Consider the following 21,765-nt stretch of genomic DNA (forward strand, 5'->3'; position numbering starts at 1 on the left):
AGCAAAGATGAGGAAAAGGAAATGAGAGAAGGTAAGATGAGTTCATGAGAAACTATGAGGCCTATAACGAAGGCAGAAATTGTGTAGCTGGAAAAGAGGAGATGGACTCAAGAGTTAGGCCAAAAAGTAGAATCAACACTATCTGGAATTAACCGAAGGCTGAATGACAAGAGAGACTCCCCAAGTCTCTGTCTTGGGTGTTTGAACAGGTGGTGGTAACACTTCTGATTATAAGCCCTAAAGAAAAAAGAGAAGATTGGGGGTGAGGAAGCAGGTGGGAGGTGATGAACTGATATGTTGAATTTGAGCTGCTATCAGCGACAGGTGCCCAGTGGAGTAGAAATCAAACCTCAAATTCACATGAAAGCTGTCCTGGATATATATATGCTCTTCAATTTTATATTCAAAATGTACTTTATGAACTGTATGTCAAATGCTTAGTTGTAACTGATTCCAGGAAAACATAATATTGCTATATTTTATCATTCTTATTTTTAATCTTGAGATTTGAGGGACCAAGTAAGAGACAGAATTCCAGAGGGGGCTGGGGGTGGGGAGAGAGAAAACTGCTCAAAATCTCAGAATCCTCTAAAATATGATCGCGGGCCAGGATATTTAATATTTAGCATTTACTATAACGCTCATAATGAACAACAAAAAATAGTTCAAGCTTAAAGGATAACTGTTCATGGAAAGAAGAAGGAAGAAAGGAATAAAAGCTGGAAGGTGGTGGGGAAGGAGGGAGGGAATGAAGGAAGCAAGGTGGGGGAACAAAACAGAAGGAAATGGTTTAGCAGAGCAAAGGCCAAGGTCCAAGAGGAAGTGATTTATTAAAAATCTAGTTCAATCAAGTAACCTGAGCTTTTCCATAACCTGATGCCAGGAAAATCTTCTCATTCTTCCTTAATATTAAAGGATTATTTCTTGTATTAAAAAGATCAGTCCTTCTTTATCTTTTCACACAGTACTTCAACTGAGGCAGGCATGTGAAGAGCTGAGTCCCTGAGTCCAGGGCACTGGTGGAAAACGCAGAATGAACAAACAGGCAGCTGTGGAAAAGGACACTTTTTTTTTTTTTTGAGACAGAGTCTCCTTCTGTCACCTGAGCTGGAGTGCAGTGGCGTGATCTTGGCTCACTGCCACCTCCACCTCCTGGGTTCAAGCAATTCTCCTGCCTCAGCCTTCCGAGTAGCTCGGATTACAGGTGCACTCCACCATGCCTGGCTACTTTTTGTATTTTTAGTAGAGACGGGGCTTTGCTATGTTGGCCAGGCTGGTCTTGAACTCCTGACTTCAGGTGATCCGCCCGCTTCGGCCTCCCAAAGTACTGGGATTACAGGTATGAGCAATCACGTCTGGCAGAAAAGGACATTCTTGAAACTGACACAGAAGAGGAAAGAATGGGGAAAAGCCATGGCACATATTCAAAACTGAAAAATCAAATAAAATAACCTAGTGCTGTAGAAAGTTCTGACGAAGAGAACTAGACTTCTGCTTCCTTTGACATATTTAATTTAGATGAACATTTATATCTTGACTACAGCCTCATATAAAGGACTATGAAAGGTACTACAATTATTCTAGGAGCTGGAGAAAGGGGCTGAAGTTTTATCAGGAGATAAGAGAATCCCATTGCATGCGTGTCTGAATGGGCTGAGAAAATCCTGGAGAAAAGTCAGGGTTGAGGTGGGAAGCCTAATGCCCCTCTGTTTTGTTCTGCCTGCTGACATATTCGTCCAGATATTTTATAAGATACGTTTTATTGTATAGATTTAAGGTGTACAACATGTTATGATATACATATAGATAATAAAACAGTTAACATAGTGAAGCAAATTAACATATCCATCATCTTGCAGTTACCTATTTTGTGTGTGTGTGGCAAGAACAGCTAAAATGTACTCACTTAGCAAACACCCCAAATACTATATTATTATTTTGAGACATAATCTTGCTCTGTTGCCCAGGCTAAAGTGCAGTGGCGCGATCTCAGCTCACCGCAACCTCCACCTCGTGGGTTCAAGCGATTCTCCTGCCTCAGCCTCCGGAGTGGAGACTCTGAAGTGGCTGGGATTACAGGCACACACCACCATGCCTGGCTAATTTTTGTATTTTTAGTAGAGACAGGGTTTCACCATGTTGGCCAGGTTGGTCTCAAACCTGACCTCAAGTGATTCGCGGCCTCAGCCTCTGAAAGTGCTGGGATTACAGGCGTGAGCCACCACGCCCAGCCCTAAATACTGTATTATTAACTATAGTCCTCATGTTGCAAGTTACATCTCTAGACTTCTTCATCCTACATATCACTACTTTGTATCCTTCTGGTCTAGATATTGTCACCTCAGTCAAACGTGACAAGTTCAGAATGGCAAAGAAGTGGGTGTCTGACCGGCTGCTCATCTGGCTGCCTTTCATTAGCCCACTCACTTTCTCTCACAAACTCTTAATAGGACAAAGTTCAGGAGGTATTAAGCAACAAGGTGCCTTTAGCCAGGGTTTGGAAACACACAAAGAAATCTTGAATTGCTGGTTCCAATTCTAACCAGAGTATGAAAAAAGTTAAATGATGTTTAAATTAAAGCACTGAGTGACCAGCACACTTATAGCTATTATAGGAGAAAACAGTCAATATTCCAAGAATGGTGCCAGAGTAAAATGGAAATCATGAGTTTTTATTATATACTTGTCAGGCTTATTATAAGGTGGTATATTCAATTTAAAAGCTGCCTATCAGTTATAAAACTATATGCAAAAAATTTTAAGGATTTGTATACTCTAGCTTAAGAGGTAGAGAATGCATGCAGTAGATAGTGCCAAAGAGCCCTTTGGGACTGTCTAAAAGAATATCATTAATTTTTACAGTGTACTTCCATTTCTGGAGCAGTTCCAGCATTGGCTTTCTATAAAAATCATTTCAAGTTTAGAATTATGCTATTTGCTTGCAGCAACATCACAGGAGCAGTAGTGCGCCATATGTTGCTACTTAGCAACTTAGTCTATAAGTCCCAAAGCATGTACTGATTTGAAAATTGAACAGGAATTATAATTGTTGAGTGATGCTATGAGGCAAGTTGTCTCGGATTACTAAACTATGCAGATGTTTGATGTTATGTAGGAAAAGGAAAAAACTATTTTTTTTTCCCCTGCAGGATGACTAAAATCTTATTTATGGTTGCCTAAAGGGGTAAATTGATTAAAATTCCCTAAAAGAATACCAGGTAATGAATTCTTGAACATATCATATTATAGTAAACAAAAGGAATGTTAAGTGTAAAATTTAGCTAAGGCCATTCAACTTATGTAATTTGTGAAGTTTATTTTTCTCCAGAGTATGTATTATCTTACACTAGTCTAAATTTTAAAACAGCACATTCTAAAAACATTTTCATATATGCTACATTATTTTTTTAAGTGTTGATTTCTGGCTCACAAGCCTGCCCTATCTTTAAAAAGCACAAAAGTATTTGGGGCTCTTCTTTACAAATTATCACTGGTATTCAAAACATTCTTAGTAACTCCTGACTGACATATGAAGAAAAACAATATTAGTTGTTTGATTTCGGTAAGGGCTTAATATTATGCATCGTAGTTAAATTTAAAATCTAAGGAGCCAAGTCATTATGATGTATATGTTCTGAATTTCCAATCCTTTATCCAAAACTCTTTAAGATGGACATAATGATTCTCTAAGAGGGAGCAGCTGCTTTATAACAGCCATCATTTATTGAGTTTGTGTTTCTACTGTTTCAAACAAATTCAATTAGCCCTTACACTTCAAAACCCTAAAGGCACCAAAGAGATGATACCAGGTTGCCTTAATCTAATAGTAATACTAAACTTGTCAGTACAGTTTTGGGATTGATGGTTAGAAGAAAATTAATAGTAACATTTTTCATTTTTTAATCAAACAGTCCTATTCAGAACTACCCATGGATCTTGGAGGCTACTTAGCCAAATGAATTCAGTTGAGGAAGAATTCTAAATACAAAGCTCAGCCTTCCAAAGGTATTCTTAGAGTGATCAGCTCAGTTGAGTGGAAGGCAACGTAGTCAGTATCTTTGAACTTCATGATGACCTTTTCAGCTGAACAATACAGTATAGTTTCCAGAATATCTGCCAGAGAAGGCAGTAATCCTAATGACTTCTAAATGCAAAGTTCAGGGAGATGCAGGCCTGCCTCTGTTTTGAGTTAAGTATGAGACATTTTGGTCACAGAGTGCATCCTTAACATATACATTAGATTTAATTCACTGACAACCTTAATGAAGAAAAAGAAGTTTTATGCTTCCTCCCAACCCCATTCCCCAACCCCTCCCAGTTACTAAATCTATACCTGTGGATATGTAGGCATTGAACATTACTAAGAGTTTATTTTAGAATTACTAACATATGAAATTCCAATCTACCATGGTTTTTACCATTCTAGAAAAAACATGTTTGTGTCAACAAAATGCTCCTGTGAACTGTTCCTTGCTTTCACTTATTCACTTATTTTTGCTTACAGTGTTCTCATATTTTACGTTATACTGGTATCCAAGGGCAGTTATAATTTGGCTTTAAATGTTCCGCTGAATTAAAGGACCTGGTCTTAAGTATCTAAAAATAAATAGTCAAACATTTACTTTTATAAATGTAACCATTTACATTCTCATTGGACTTTTGTTGTCATTTCTCATGATTAAATACCTTGTCAACTATTCCCAGTGAAATGTATATACAAAGGTGCCCTTGAAAGGTTTCAATCATATCATGTTTTTTTGGCCTGAAAGCTCCTCCCCAGCTCCCACTCCTTACCTCCCCAGGAGACCGTGAAAGCAGCCTTCTAGCCCCACCGGCCATGGGATTTGGGTTACGAATGTTACATTTTGTTGAAAATGGCTCCAACCATTGATAATTAAAGCTATTTGTGACACGTGTAGCTTATAATGATTAAATCGCCTACAGTCAGAAGCACAAATAACCTGCACCTGTAAAGACTTTATTTCCTAAAGGTAAAACAACTGTTTAGGAAAGATCATGCTGGCAAAACAGCTGCTTGCCGTTCTGGAGAGGAAACAAGGTAGTATCTTTCAACAAATGCCAACTCTGGCGTTTTATCAGCTCTATCTCATTAACTGGAAACAAGGCTTAAATGCTTTGTTTATAAATTATGATTATTCCTGATTGCGGCAGTTACTGATAGTGCTACTCATTGGCAATGCAACTCTTTGAATTTGTTTAATTACAATTTGAAACAAGGCAGAGAAGATTAATTAACCCACCTGGCTGGCTGGCACATAGTCCTGGCTCGGCTCTGTCATGCTCATATACATGTTCTCACCGTCAAACTGCGAATGAAATAATAGTAAACATTCAGCAATCTTGACTGCGGGTATGTTTGGTTTTTATTTGTTTTGTTTTGTTTTTTAACCATCAAACTGGAAAACAGTAGCCATAAAAAAATACTGCGGCTGGGACTACGGAAAATGTGTCACAGCAAGCGAGCCCCATCTTTTCTTTGATGTTTCTGTTGTCATCCTTACTGACCCTGGATGTCAGTGATTTGGAGTAATTAGTGCTCTAGTAATTACAGCAAGCAAGCAAGAAATGAATGGTTTCCTTTCATCTGCAATCTGTTTTAAAACAAAATGGCTCATTTTGCACGCCATGTATACATATTGCAGTTCAGTTGTAATGAAGTATTAAATGAATGGCATGATTTCTGAAAGAAAAGACTAACAAAAAATACACGAAGGCACAGCTCGGTGCATTCTGAGTTTAGCTCTCAAAAAAGAAAAAGTGCAGAGTTTTCATAATAGACTAAAACTGGCATCATCATAATAGCCTTCTGATTAAGAAAAATTTAACTTTATAATAATATTTGAAAAGAGCATGTGCCCCTATAACCATGGCTAAGGATGATAATAACAATAAATAACAATAAAAATACACAGGCACAATGAAATACTTCTTTTTGAAATATTTCAGATATCGAATTCATGTATTAAAAATGCATAGAAATTCATGCGCAAATTTTCAAGTTAGGAAAAGGATGGAAGAAAGAAATTCGCAGGGGCAGCACAATTGGAGAACTCTCAAATAGTTCAAGCAACAACAACAATAACAACAACAAAATACTTTTCATTATTTGGGGTTTTGAAAGTAGTTATCACTCTATTCAGACTTAATCCTCAGTGATTTTTAGTCACTTGATAGATGGGCAAAGCATTTCTCTTTTAGTTAGAGGAAGAATTTTTCCAAGGTAATCATCAAATGGATGAACAAGGTAACTTCACAGAGCTGGGTCTGAATATACTTTCATTGGTGGACTAATTTCAGACATGGGAAATTGAAAGTCTGAATAATTACTTTTTGAAACAGAATAGTGTTATTGATAGTGGTGCAAACCATGGTATTATGGACATACTTTATATACTGTGAAAAAATGGTGTTATATAAGAACATAAAAATATTGTACTATAGACATCTCATTCCACCACCTATGAACTGCTAGCAGAAGAAGGTTATACCAACATGAGGGTCGCTCCACAGCCTCTAAACTGTAATCGCCAGAGTGGGTGCCCTGAAAATTCACATCAACATAAGCTGTAAATAAAGACCTCCCTAAAGACATGGAAGCACTCATGAGACTAAGCTCAGAGAATCAAAGGATTTCTTCACACATCACCCTGTAAATACATTTCACATTATGTGAATGACTTATCTAAACAGAATGAAATTACTTATTGAAAGATGTGGTTGTTAGAGCAAATAAAAAATAATACAACTGGAAAAAGAAGAGCTGGGTGTTTTTGTTGCTCTGTCAACTGGCTCATGAGCCTGGAGTTCAAGTGACTTACCCCAGGTTGCTTTTCCATTGAACGGGTGAACTCTTTTTTTTTTTTTTTGAGATGGAGTTTCACTCTGTCACCCAGGCTGAGTGCAATGGCATGATCACAGCTCACTGCAGCCTCCGCCTCCCAGGTTCAAGTGATTCTCCTGCCTCAGCCTCCCGAGTAGCTGGGACTACAGGTGCCCACCACCACGCCCAGCTAATTTTTGTATTTTTAGTAGAGGCAGGGTCTCGAACTCTTGACCTCAGCCTCCCAAAGCCTGCCTCAGCCTCCCAAAGTGCTGGGATTGCAGGCATGAGCCACCGTGCTTGGCTGAACAGGTGAACTCTTTCAACCCAAAGATAGGCCAGCCCCAACCAATCTGCCTGTTACTCCTAACAACTCAAGACCTAACAAAGAGCCTCACTGCGCATTTCTTCATCTCCACTCACTGTTGGAGTACACTGGTTTGTTTGCAAATGTTTTTCATGTTAAGGTGCCAAGGAACCATTTAAAATATGGACAGTTTCTCTGACTGTAACAAACTAAACTGAAGAAGTGGAGTGAACCAAATACTCCACTGCCTGTGCATATTCTATAAATGTGTTACTTTCTATTTCATCTTCTCTAACTCATTTTCTAAATCTGGTGTTGTTCTCAAGCCAGCTAAAGGCTTTGAAGTTTTGGGTTGAGTCTATGCAACATGTACGCTAATTGAGTACATTCAGTGTTACTGCTCTTGATGAAGACTCTTTCCTCAAGAAGTACCAATACTTAGGTAATATTGAGCCAAGACTAAAACAGCATTTTATCATAAAAGATATGTGGCTACAGGCATTATCACTATATTTTTAAGTACATTTTACGTTCCTGCCACCTGTATCTTTACATGTATTAACTGATTTAAGCATGACAAAACCAAGAGTTAGGTATTATTATTACCTACATTTTACAAAAGAAGATACAAAGGCACAGATAAGCTGGATGCTTCAAGCTACACAGCTTGTGAGAGGTAGGGCTGGGATGAAAACCCAGGCCCCCTGGCTTTTTAGCCACCCATGCACTTCACCACCAGAACATATCAATATATTTTGAATCATAATGATAAGTTAGCTATCAATTCTGAAAATAACACCAAAAAATTATCAAAGCAGAGTGATGACATCATCTCAATGACACTGGTATATTATCCAGAATTTGTGGTATTGTAAGAATTTTTTTAAGTGTCGTGAGGAGCTGTCAGCCTAGTATTTGGCCTGGCAGAAAACCAAGAGAGGGAATGATGGTTAATTCTACAGGTCAACTTGACTAGGCCATAGGCTGCCCAGATATTGGGTCAAACATTCTTCTGGGTGTGTCCATGTGGGTGTTTCTGAGCGAGATTAACATGTGAATTGATAGACTGGGTAAAGTAGACTGCTCTCCTCAAGGTGGGTGGGCCTCAGCCAATCAGTTGAAGGCTTGACTGGAACAGTAAGAGCTGACTAGAGTACATGAATTCCTCCTGCCTCACTGTTGAGCTGAGAAATCATCAGTCTTTCACTGTTTTGGGGCATGACTTGAAATAACACTGGCTCTTGTTGGACCTCAAACTTGCCAGCATTTGGTCTGGAACTACACCATCAGTTCTCCTGGCTCTCCAGCTTGCTAACTGCAGGTCTTGGGACATCTGAGCATCCATAATCATGTCAGCCAATTCCTTATACTGAATCTCTTTTGATAGATAGAAGATAGATAGATAGATAGATAGATAGATAGATAGATGATAGATAGATAGATAGATAGATAGATAGATAGACAGACAGACAGATACACAAATCATCTATCCATCCATCCAGTTGGTTTTGTTTCTCTGGAGCACCCTAATACAGGTGGCTTTTAAAAATTACTATCAGGATATTCAGAACTCCTCCAAAAGTGTATTTCTGGGGAGCCTACAATATACAAATGTATTTTTTTCATGCTATCACTTGCTTTCTAGAGGAGAAGAGCCATGTTGATTTTGCTATGAGACTCTCTGCTCTCAGTTCCTATCACACCCACTTCCTGTGTTCCAGTGCTTCCCACACACATAATCACCCCTCTTTGTCCAGAATGCCTTCCTTCCCTTTTACTTGTTGCAGTGTTTTGTAGACTCCTCACCTCCCCTTAGTGAGGGCTGGGCTGTCTGCAGGCTCTGGGCTCCCCTAGGCAGCCCTCTGTTTCGGGGCAGGTTTTGTTGGGGGATTGATTCCACTAGACTATGAGCCACCAGAGGGAATGGTGCATACCTTCCTTATCTTTAGTGCTTCTGTGGTTTAGGGCTGGCACATAATAGGTCTTTGGAAATGTTTATTGCCTAAATAACAAAAACTGAAACATATTTGCTGGATTAAATATATTATCTTGCTAGAGAAGGTGATGACTTGAGAAGAGGACGAATTTCAGCTTTCAGAGAATGGTTTGACGGCTTTTTAAGGCAGTTGACTCAAAGTCTTGACAGTGGATTAAAACTGATATAGGCACAGACGCCCTTAAAGAGAACAACAACGACCACCACAACAAAAAAGAATAAAAAGAACATCCTGGCTAACACGGTGAAACCCCGTCTCTACTAAGAACACAAAAAATTAGCCGGGCGCAGTGGCGGGAGCCTGTAATCCCAGCTACTCGGGGGGCTGAGGCAGGAGAATGGCGTGAACCCGGGAGGCGGAGCTTGCAGTGAGCTGAGATCTCGCCACTGCACTCCGGGCTGGGCGAAAGAGCGAGACCCCGTCTCAAAACAAAACAAAACAAAAGAATAAAAAGAAAAGAAAGTACAGAAATGGCCAGGACACCATTACTCAAATGTTAGATTCAGTTCTTCCTCGGGATTTCTTTTTAATAAAATTTTATTTAATATAAAACATATAGACTGGCCAGGAATCAAGAGACCCGGCTATAAATAAAATGTGTATGCCCTCTCTCCAGAGAATCTTGAGCTGCCAAATAAAAATATGTATGTGTATCAGAATAGGCATAGTCATTCCCACTGTGGTTGAAATCTCGTGGTTGGACACACTCCTGGGCCCAGGTGAGAAGAGTAAGCCAAGATCCCAGCACTCACAGGACCTTTCCCACCCCACCCTATCAGGTTAATATTATCACTGCACTGTCACAGCTCCGTCCAATCACACCCTGACCAGGAGCTGGTTCCAGGGTTCTCAGCAGGCCTCCTGCTGACCCAACAATCTTAGAAAGCACCCCATGCCATGGGCTTGTGGACAGTTGTCACTTGAAGTAGAATTATAGCTCTTGGTCTTAGAAGTGTGCTTGTAGAATGATGCCTGAAACCATCACATCAGAATCTCTCATGTCATGACTGAATAAATGACTTTGTATTGCTTATAAGGTCCATCTGGGGATAGAACTAAGGTCTTGATTCTTAGTAGAAGAGTTTTCCACTATGACATACTGCTTTTTACTCCAACACTCATAAAAAATGAGGAATCAGACTCTGACTACAGCTTTATACTTCATCTCCATAAGAAGTGGGAAAAGACTCAATGGCTATTTGTAGCTGGTGTGTGTGTGTGTGTGTACCCTACAGACCTGAAGGCACAGCATTCACATTACCACATTCTAATGACCCCACTTCACTCTACCTGTATTACAGATTAGATGAGCATTATTAGTAATTATCGCAATAAAATTGTAGTTATTAAACATAACTAACTGCATTTCCTTAGTCCATATGCTCATCACAGTTATTATTCTTAGAAGTCAACTGAATTTAGGCATCATAACTTTTCAAAATATATCTAAGCGTACTAGGGTTTTAAATTTCCATGTATTCTTAATTTAAAACCTGAAGCAAAGTTTGAAAGAATAAATAGGCTGATTTATTTAAATCTAAATGTAAATGGCATCAACCCAGGATCAGCCTTCCTGACCAAGCGCTTTTAGACTCTTTATTGTGTTTTTATTTCAAAGCACCAGAGGATGCAATCATATAAAAAGTCATTTATAATCTTCTACTTCAGTTTTTTGAAATTGTTTTTAGAGGATATTAACCAAACCCATAATCCCAAAGAGCTTTCAAACTAGGTAGTTATTATTTCTTCTATTTAAAAATTGAAAGGAGAAATCTAGCAATATCTGAACATAGTGAATGACGAGCAAAAATTGGCGATATTAGGCTCCCAAAACCACAAAGACAAGAAAAGTCAAAAATAGAATGTGAAGTGTAAATCAGTCATTGGCACTGGTACAGAAAATGGGAACATTTTAGGAAAGCCATTAAAAGAAAATCAGAAAACTGCTGCTGAGGGGGAAAAACAGCCTCATGGAATTCATGAAACAGTACCACATTGTATTGCCTATAAAGGGAAAAAGCTTACATTTCTGGGTGTTTTCTGAAAGAATATTTGATACTTTGATGTTTGAAAAGAAGGGCTAAAAATGGAAATGTTTATAACAGGGGGTCAATTTGACATTTCTTAGATGATGCATTATAATAAATCATTTTTAGAGAGGCGAATATCCCCAAAATAAAATTTCCATTTTTGTATTCCTTGGCCCAGTATAAGATTACGAGTCTTTTTTTTTTCTTTTTTTTTTTTGTAACAGAAGAAATAAGTTTGGGCAATGAAGACTTCGCTGTTTCCTAGAAGCAAAGCATTTTGAAAGTTAAGCATCAAATGTGGGGTGATAATATGCATAGTTGTAATGCTGTTCCCATGCACAGTCACACAGATCCAGTGAAAACTGAGCAAAGCTAACCCCCGCACTTACTGCACATCCTCACCAGTCTCAAGGGAAGATGTCAGGAGGCACTGGAGAAGGAAGAGGTGTCTGTTTATCACCTAGTGTCAAGGCTGAACCTGTTGATGATACAAGTCTTAAGTCAGTCTGCCTCCATGCTAAGCCCAGCTGAATGAAACTGGTTCTGAGCACAGCACAGCTGCAGACATGGATCACACTGAAAGGAAAGAGACCAGACTGAGCCGAGGCTATCAACACCCAAAGAAAAGAAAGCGGAGTTACTCTGCTAGTGCTTTTTATGGATGTGCATTCCAACTCAGGTGCACACAGAGCTGAACTAGGGAAGAGCAATCCCTCTTGGTTGGGCTCCTGTCACTTGAACTTGAGTGGTAAACACTCAACTACAGATCTGAATGGTATGGAGAGGAAGAATGGCCCGGGCACAGTGCAGCTGCTTGGAAGACTTGGCCATGAGTGGGCAAAAGATAGTGCTAGACCCACAACTTAGAAGCTGGACTCCACTTTGGGGCTGAGTTTGTATTCTCATTTTTGTCCCAGCGATATACTTATTTGGAGGAATATTAGATATTCTTTTCGTTAACTGTGAAAGCTGAAATATTCAATGACAATAATACTATGCATTTATCCTAAACCTGTGGCTCGATGGCATGAATCTCAAGAGAGAAACACGACAGTTTCCCTGTGCTGTTAAGGGTAAGGCTACAATGCAATGTTTTTCATTGTTGTGTTTTTGGTTTTTTGTTTTTTTTTTAACCAAATACACCAAACGTATGTTTCAAGTTATTCTTTTTTTTTTTTTTTTTAGATGGAGTCTTGCTCTGTCGCCCAGGCTGGAGTGCAGTGGTGCGATCTCGGCTCACTGCAAGCTCCACCTCCTGGGTTCATGCCATTCTCCTGCCTCAGCCTCTCGAGTAGCTGGGACTACAGGTGCCCGCCACCATGCCCGGCTAATTTTTTGTGTTTTTAGTAGAGATGGGGTTTCACCGTGTTAGCCAGGATGGTCTCGATCTCCTGACCTCGTGATCCGCCCTCCTCAGCCTCCCAAAGTGCTGGGATTACAGGCGTGAGCCACCCCACCCAGCCAAGTTATTCTTTTAATTAGTATTAAGTAGTCACCTAGTAAGCTCTACAAGTAAGATAATGATGCCACAGTGGTTCAAACCAGTTTGAACTTCTTCCTTTGGAGGCCCTCTCTAATTTCACTAAATATATGAAGCCATTTAATTTTTGTAATAATCCTGTCATATTATTACTCTTGTTTTATAGATGACAAAACACCAGGGAGTCCAGTAACTTGTCGTGATGGATCCAGTTACATGCTCCCCAGATCTGCTCAGCCTGCCTGACCCTCAGGCCTCTGACCTTTGCTTCCAGGAACAGCTGACACTGTTCCCATGTAGCCTCCAGAGGCACCACTTCCATTGCCACCACAGCTACAAACCAAGGTGTCCCCAAGCACAGCAGCAATTTATATAGAGAAGCTTTGCACCTGGCTGGAGCTGAGGAGGTTTTGGGTAACATACTCTGAGAGTGCAGGGAAATTTCCTATTGTCCCATGGAAGGACTGGCTCATAATATCCTCTGTAGCACCTCTATGTCCCTCATGCCCAGCAACCAGCGATGAGTTGTTGCAAAGCTATGGCCACTTGGAAATACACACCTTATGTTTTCTTCTCCATGCCTCCCTGCCTTGCTTACTTTCCCCTCACTCTGGTTTCCCTGGGCTTACATTCCCAGCATTAACATTCAAGCTTTCACTGAAGGCTCTGCTTTCTGGGAAACTGGACTAAAATAGTGCCCAATGCTACCAGTTAGTAAGTGACCACACTCTTAACTGCAATGCTATACTAATCTCACCCCATCTTTGTTCTGCTTTCATTATATTAAAGAGTCATTGATTCTATTTTAATTCCCTATGCAAAGACAGAAACAAACTTATGAAATAGTGATAAATAGAAGAAACAAGAATTGCCTATATCATGAAAGCATTACTCCATTTGAAAGAAAAAAATGCAAGTTTCTAGAAAACTTCATTAACCCTAAACTTTCAGTACCAAGCAATCTATTTTCATTAAATATTGTTTAAGAAAAGAATATGTGGATGAAAGCCTAACTATAAACCACTCTGGTGAATTTAATGAAAATAAGTTTAATAAAATGAAAATATGGATTTTACAAAAAGGCCTCCACGGGGTGTCTGATATCAGAAAATGAGGAGCAAAGACTTCGGCTTCTTTGTAGGAGCCTTCTTTTTTAAATGAATTCCCAAGTAATTTCTGAAATTCTGTAATGATTAAAGCTGTAAAACTAGACGTATAGTTGAAATTCAGCACAGTTTCAAATGATTGGTTCAGAACATTCCTCTGACTTTTCATGTTTTAGACAAATTTTTTTCCAAAGCCGTCTATGAAGGAAACAATTTGAGAAGTGCATTCAAACTTGCTGCCGAAACTCACTTATTTCCACATCATATCAGCTCTCACCTCATTTACCACAGTACCTAAATTCAACGTAGATGTGGAATGAAAAGTATGAAAGTAATTACTTTTGGGGGGTTGGACCTTTTATTGCTGGTATTTCTTTTTAAGCACAGGGAATATTTTTCAGTATCTGATAGATGCATAGAGAAAAAAGTAAGAATATTTTTCTACACATATCTGGTTTGGAAGAGTATACTCAGTTCTGGGAACCTCAAAACAAAACAAAACAAAATTAAGACTAGTAAGTCAAGGCATTGGAAAGGTTATGGGAATAGAATGACAGATGTGTTAAAAAGAACAACAGAGAAGTTGTATTTAGTTGACCATTGAGTGAGTTGAAACGGTAAAACTTTTTTAAAAAACCAAGGACAAACAATTCTTGAATATTTTGAGATTAAAAGTGGTAGTATCAAATAAAAATAAAATACAAATAAGAAGGTACAGGGTTATTAAGATGGAGAGTCTCACTTCCCTATTATTATTACTCAGACAAATTACGCTGTGACTAAGTACAACAATTAAGTGACAGAAATAGACTTTTGGTGATTAAACTCTCCCGGGGTAAGACAGGTGTGGAATGGTATTTTGGTATGTTCAGGCAAACCTGACCAATTCGAAACACACGAGGGTCAGTCTAGAACTACTCCATTTTTAAAGAGATATTTGACATTTAGTTTTTCAGACTGCAGAGTTTCTGTTTTCTAAATGAAAACATGTCATTTTAAATAACTGGATTAAATGGCAAATCCTTCAGGACATTGAGTATGAGTATGGATTTTTCCATTGTGAACTGAAGCAAAGCTCTGTTAACATATCTTTTTCATTTTAAGGAATCTGAGAAGTCTTTCAATCCATCATTATATCCAGAGTATAATGTTTTATTTTTTACATCTTCAAGTACTACATAGTTACAGTCATTATTGCCTAGTTGCCTTTGATAAAACCTCATGATCTCATGTAACTTTCCCTGCTGATTTATCTAAATTTTTATGAAGATTATAGAATAGTTTTCATTGCTTTAGTTTAAGGCTTCACACATAAGATATCCCCTTCACAAGGCATATGCATTCAATGTATTTTAGATTTTCAGTTCCAAAGTGTCTTTGCTTATAGCACTTCTAACTATCTCCTCTACACCTAGATCATTCTCCACTCCTGTTTGATTTTTTATAGCATTTTTCAAATACTTCATCCTCCCCTTTGACAATGTCCATTTTATCATATGTTGCCAGAAACATGTCAAAGCCAAAACTGGAAGACTTGCTGGAAACAGCATGCCTGCTTCTACTCAGAGCCTTATTTATTCTGCATTGTGAGAGGTGATTGGTGCCCTTTGTCTTACTTTCTGGAATGTCACCATGTAATGCCCTTTTGCTGAAAAATTTGGAGAACAAAGTATCACCACATGATGCTAACAGGCAAAAACCACCTAGTATGGTCTTGTTGATACATTAAAATTAAATGATCATCAATATACTCCTAGATAAAAATGTGATAATCATTCATTCATTCAACAAATGCTCATTTTGTGCCTACTTATATGCCAGGTACACACATGCATTAACTCATTTAATCCTCACAACAACCCTACAGACAGTCAGTTTGCACGTTGTTTTACCAATAAGAAAACTGAGTCCTGGAGAATTAAGTTTTAAATATTTCCAATATCACTCCTGTCTGCATCTACCTCTCTACTTTCTCTTGTCACTCTACATTTTATCCTTGCTTAGTGATTTTCATATGGCCAGATAATCCCCGTCTCTATGCTTACCCATCATCTCATCTGCCTAAAATACTTCTCCAGCTCCCATTTCCTTCTATTTCTCCCCTTATTTACTACTAATAAGATGATCATAGAATTTATCCTCCAGCTTGGAACACTTCAGTGCCAGGAGGTAAAGTTACCAATTATGATCCAATAACATGCAGAAACTCGAAGTCTCCCAGCCAAGGAAAACCTTACCACCAGAAGGTAATCCTTTCCTGACCTCATGGATGATGGAGGTGCCTTCTCTGTGCCTGTGTCCGTGCTTTAAGGCATCTTGTGCTTATCCCAGCCCACATTTCTTTCTATTGTTGTTGCTTCACTACCTCTCTCCTATACTGAACTATGAGCATTTTGAGGGCAGAGACCATCCTAACTTACCTTTCTATCTCAAGCACTTAGCATAGGCTTAGCACATTTTATTTAGTCAATGACATTAAATGAATCACATAAATCCAGGGCAATACTGTCACAACTAGAAGTATTTCAGAGATCTCACCATTCCATTATTCTGCAGTAACATTTATTCCATATTCTTTCATTTCTAAATCAAAGTCTGTCCATGAAAATAGCTAATTTTCCAGGGACATTGGAAAAAAGTTTCTGTAAACCAGATCCTACTTTAGTTTTCCACATCTTCCTGTTCTAAAGGGACCACTCAGTCACTCTAGTTCAAACAGTTTGAAAAGTAGTTCATTTTTTCGGAGTTTAGATAATGGCTGAAAGCTTCATGGTACCAAGTGGTCAAGTCCTTAACCTCCTTCTTGATTCTGGGGGTTCGTTCTAATAAGCAGATTGTGCTAGAGCTGCTCCAGATCACACTGGTTTGTTCTTTCACGCCAACAGCAAACTGCTGGTGGGCACTGCTCTGAATCTGTAGCAGCACAATGCGGAAAAATGACTAGAATGGCAGACACTGCCATTCTTTCCTTCTCATTGCCCACATGGCGTGTGGGAAATTCAGGACTCTGCTTCTCTTGTAGGTAAGGCAGAATAGGACAAAATGAGGACAGATTCTATCATGGAGTGGGTTTCAAATAAGGAGACCCAGAGAAGAGTCTGGGTTCTGACAGTTCCTAGCCAACTAGTTTTGGGAACGAGAGTAAAAATTGTTCTTGCTCTACGTAATTATGTCAGATTTAGATAAGACATGCAAGAGCATTTGTAAATTATAAAGCACTATACATATGGAAACTATGGTACTTCCCCCTCATGGCAATTTATTTGACTGTTTCCATCATTAATTGGAAAGATCAACAGGCGGGAAGTAGTGGAAAGAATCAGATTCGATGTGCTCTCAATTTGCCTGTGAAAAGGTATTTAATATGGAAAGTTATCTGTAGATTTTTTTTTCTTTTTTCTTTTTTTTTTTTTTTTTTTGAGATGGAGTCTCTCCTCTGTCACCTAGGCTGGAGTACAGTGGCGTGATCTCAACTCACGGCAACCTCCGCCTTCCGGGAGTTCAAACAATTCTCTTGCCTTAGCCTCCACAGCAGCTAGAACTACCGGCATGCACCACCATTACCAACTAATTTTTGTATTTTTAGTAGAGATGGGATTTCATCATATTGGCCAGGCTGGTCTTGAACTCCTGACCTCAGGTGATCCACCTGCCTTGGCCTCCCAAAGTGCTGGGATTACAGGCCAGGATTGAGCCACCATGCCCAGCCTAGATATTATTTTTTATCTTTATGTAAATGCAGTCATACCTGAAATATGAAATAATGGGAAGAAAGTAATGAAAAGGACAAAAGAAAATAACAGTAAAATCACCAATTAAATGAAAACTTTGTAGATCATTATATGTATATATATGTTCATGTAAGCATACATAGACGTGCATATTCTTTAAATATGTACACATTTATTTACTCTGTGCACAAAATATTTTTTTCCTGCAATGTTTTTATTTGGCTAACGTTAAAGTTATTTCAGATTACCTAGGGAAACAGCTATTATAGCACAGTATTAAAAATTACCACACAAAACTGCAGGAGGAGTTTTCTGAAAATGCAAAGTGCTGTTGAACTATTCTCTTAATTCATACAGAAAATATTACCCAGTCGTAACAAACTACACAATATTACTTTCACTAAAATTGCTTCAGGCTAATTTATTGTCATAAAATAAAGATATCAGACAGTTTGACATGAAAATATAAGGTTATACTTAAATATAGTAGTACGACACAGGATGATATGTCTCCTATAACGTTTTAGTATCCATAGCTTATTAGTTTTGTGCATTAAATTATCCATAACAATCACTCTTTGTATTAAATTGAACTGTATAACAATTTTTGTTCTAGTTCAACAATTACATAACCTAGCTAGATACTTAAACTGTTTCAGTAATCAATTAATGTTCCATTTAATACTCACATCAAAGAAATTATGTAATCTCTTCTTACCATATTTTCCACATTCTGTAAAAAATTACATTAATAACTTTTGCACATTTCATATTTGCTATGAAAAATTCTTGCATAAAGTAATCTTTTTACCATTAAGTAAATTAATATTACTGTTAGATTAAGTAGTTTTAAGATAATATTGCTTAAAATACCTTTTGAACAGTTCTGAGCAGAATGTGCACATTTTAAATAAATGAGTCTTGTTTCCAAGAAATCTTTTAATGTTATTTGAGATATTAAACTTGCAACAAATAACTTAAGCATGTATCAAGAACAGGAGTTAAGTAAGATTGGGATGGAAACTAAACATTAGAACAAGATTAAATTATCTAAAATTTATTTTATATTTTTATTTTAAAAGCAGAACAATGTTGCCTTTTCTTCAGTGCTAATAGGACTTTCCCCAGAAAGTGATATAGTACCTATTCCCCATTCTACATAACGTAGGCAACAAAGCTCTTTAGTCACATGACAGGAAATATCCCACGTCTAATATTTAAAATTCTTATTTTACAGGATCCCATTATATTCTATTTTCGGGCAATGAACCTGCATTTGTAACAATCCATTTGTATTAGTGGTTCCAAAAGCTAATGTGGTTTCTCCAAATATGTACTTTCCAACTTTTATGTAGGTTATAAACAGTACTTTTAAAAAACAGTGCATTTTCACACTATCAGATGACTGAAAAGAAAAGGGCTTGTGAATATGCATTCTGAGTAAAGCCGCGGAGGCTCCACGCATCTGCTATTTTCTCCATAAAACTCCTTTTTATATTTTATCCAGTAGAGCCACTGAAAACTGATTTTCAGTCCAACATTCCTTAAGGTGTGAGGCTGACTTTATGAAGGGTTTCTGTACTGCCAACCGCATTAACCATATAGTATAAGTAATTCCATTATTTAGAAGGTTATTAGCATTTCCTTGGTTCTTTGTGGATTCAAAGTTTTGTTTTGGTTTTGTTTTTTCAATTGCTTGGCCATAGCTTTGCTCACTCTTATTTAATACTACTAAATACCACGATGGATACACAGTGCAACTCACATTTTCTATGGAAGTGGTTTTCTTTTTTTTTGAGACGGAGTCTCGCTCTGTCACCCAGCCTGGAGTGTAGTGGCACGATCTCAGCTCACTGCAACCTCTGCCTCCCAGGTTCAAGCAATTCTCCTGCCTCAATCTCTTGAGTAGCTGAGATGACAGGCATGCATCACCATGCCCGGCTAATTTTTGTGTTTTTAGTAGGGATGGGGTTTCACCATGTTGGCCAGACTGGTCTCGAACTCCTGACCTCACGTGAAACACCTGCCTTGCCCTCCCAAAGTGCTGTAATTACGGGTGTGAGCCACTGTGCCTGGCCCGGAAGTGGTTTTCAAATGGGAGTGATTTTACCCCAGCCTGGGGAAGGCATTTAACGTTTGACAATGTCTGGAGGTATTTTTGATTGTTATGACTCAGGGATGCTTCTGGCATCTAGTGGATAGAGGCCAGAGATCCTCCCATATACCCTACACTGCCCAGACCCTGCAGAATAGAATGATCGAGCCTCATGTCAACAGTGTTGCTGTTGAGAAACCCTTGTCTATGGCACGGGTTGAGTTTGTGGTTTTGGTCGTTTTCATGACAAACTGTGAGTTGAGAAATGAGGTCAACAATGAGATGTTTCACTTAGGAATAAAGACAGCTCAAATTCTAAATCAGGCAATAAGTCTATTTATTTTTAAAGAATCACTTAGATATGGACCAGGTAATTTGTACAATGTTCTATAATTACCCAACTCTTCTAGGGCCTTTAGCACTATTCCGGGTGTTTAGGTGTGGTGTTCAAAAGAAGAATCAAAGAGCCTCGATTGTTTCAGGCTTACAACTCTGTTAACTCAAAATAAACATACACTGCATTACACAAACTTTGGAGTTATAATTACTCTCGGTGACCAGAGAATAACAAAATAAATTCTTCAAACTACACATAAAAACTGCCACTTGTTATGGTTAAAACCTAAAAGCTCTAAGAAAAATTACCGATTTGTTAATTAGGATTCTATTTATCCTTTCATGCGAAAAACTAATTATTTGTTTGCAAGATGCTGCATCTTCATTAAAATCATTAGTATTCTGAGTAGATGGTACTATTAATTTTATAAATGGAACTGAAATTTCACTACTATGTTCCATGCAGTTCTTAGGACAAGTGAGTATCTCCACAAGATGTTATCTGTGTAAAAAGAGTAATTCTTCATACGTACACAAAGTAGTTACATGTAATTCACAGTATGCATTATTTTTTAAGTAGTCTTACTAGATAGCAGGCAGGAATTATAAATTGTTCAGATATAAATATATATATATAAAGTTATATATATACACACATTATAATTTGTTTACCTATATACAGATTTTACAGATATATATTATTATATGTACTTACATAGAAGTGTATATGCATATGTATGTGTGTATGTAGATAATAAGTGTGTATATGTATGTATATGTGTGATATATATATATATACACACACACACACAGAGAGAGAGAGAGAGGGGAGATTGACACTACTTTAGAGCAATATAAAGTCATCGCTTCAATTTTTCTAACAAAGGGGAGCCTATGACCAGGTTCTCTTCTAGGAAAGCAAGTAAACTAATGAAGTCCTCAATTTGGAATGTATTTCATACTTTTTAGGAAGTATACAGGTATATCTAGGAAATATTGTGGGTTTTGTTCTAGATCATCACAATAAAGCAAATATCAAAGTAAAGCAAATCACACAAACTTTTTAGTTTTTCAGTCCACATACAAGTTATATTTACACCATACTACAGTCTATTAAGTGTGTGATAGAATTATGTCTAAACATGTGCATACCTTAATTAAAACATATTTTATTGCTAAGAAATGCTAATAATCACCTGAGCCTTCAGCAAGTCATAATCTTTTTGCTGGTGGAGGGTCTTGCCTTACTGTTGATGACTGCTGACTGATCAGGGGTGGTGGCTGCTGAAGGTTGGGGTAGGTGTGGCAGTTTCTTAAAAAAAGACAATAGGCCAGGTGCAGTGGCTCAATCCTGTAATCCCGGCACTTTGGGTGGCCAAGGCGGGTGGATCACAGGGTCAAGAGATCGAGACCATCCTGGCCAACATGGTGAAACCCCGTCTCTACTAAAAATACAAAAATTAGCCGGGCGTGATGGCGTGTGCCTGTAGTCCCAGCTTCTCAGGAGGCTGAGGCAGGAGAATCACTTGAACCTGGGACTCGGAGGTTGCAGTGAGCCGGGATTGCGCCACTGCACTCTAGCCTGGAGACAGAGTGAGACTCCGTCTCATAAAAAAAAAAAAAAAAAAATGAAGTTTGCCACATCAACTGACTCTTTCTTTCATGAAAGATTTCTCTGCAGCATGTGATGCTGTTTGATAGCATGCTACCTACAGTAGAAGGTCAAAATCGGAGTCAATTATCTCAAATCCTACTGCTGCTCTATCAACTAAGTTTATGTAATATTCTAAATATTTTGTTGTTATTTCAACAATGTTCACAGCATTTTCACCAATGGTGATT

General features: G+C 38.2%; 1 protein-coding gene across 1 annotated transcript in view; it reads right to left on the reverse strand.

The window, feature by feature from the left end:
* The window catches only part of TOX (thymocyte selection associated high mobility group box), a 310,862-nt gene that overhangs the window by 146,286 nt on the left and 142,811 nt on the right, over positions 1-21,765 (reverse strand). Inside the window, exon 2 of the mRNA XM_003256016.4 lies at positions 5,262-5,327. Within this exon, the coding sequence (XP_003256064.2) occupies positions 5,262-5,327 (66 nt within the window). The remainder of the gene's footprint in view (positions 1-5,261; positions 5,328-21,765) is intronic.

This window comes from Nomascus leucogenys, chromosome 16, assembly GCF_006542625.1.
Source record: "Nomascus leucogenys isolate Asia chromosome 16, Asia_NLE_v1, whole genome shotgun sequence".
Taxonomy (NCBI): Eukaryota; Metazoa; Chordata; class Mammalia; order Primates; family Hylobatidae; genus Nomascus; species Nomascus leucogenys.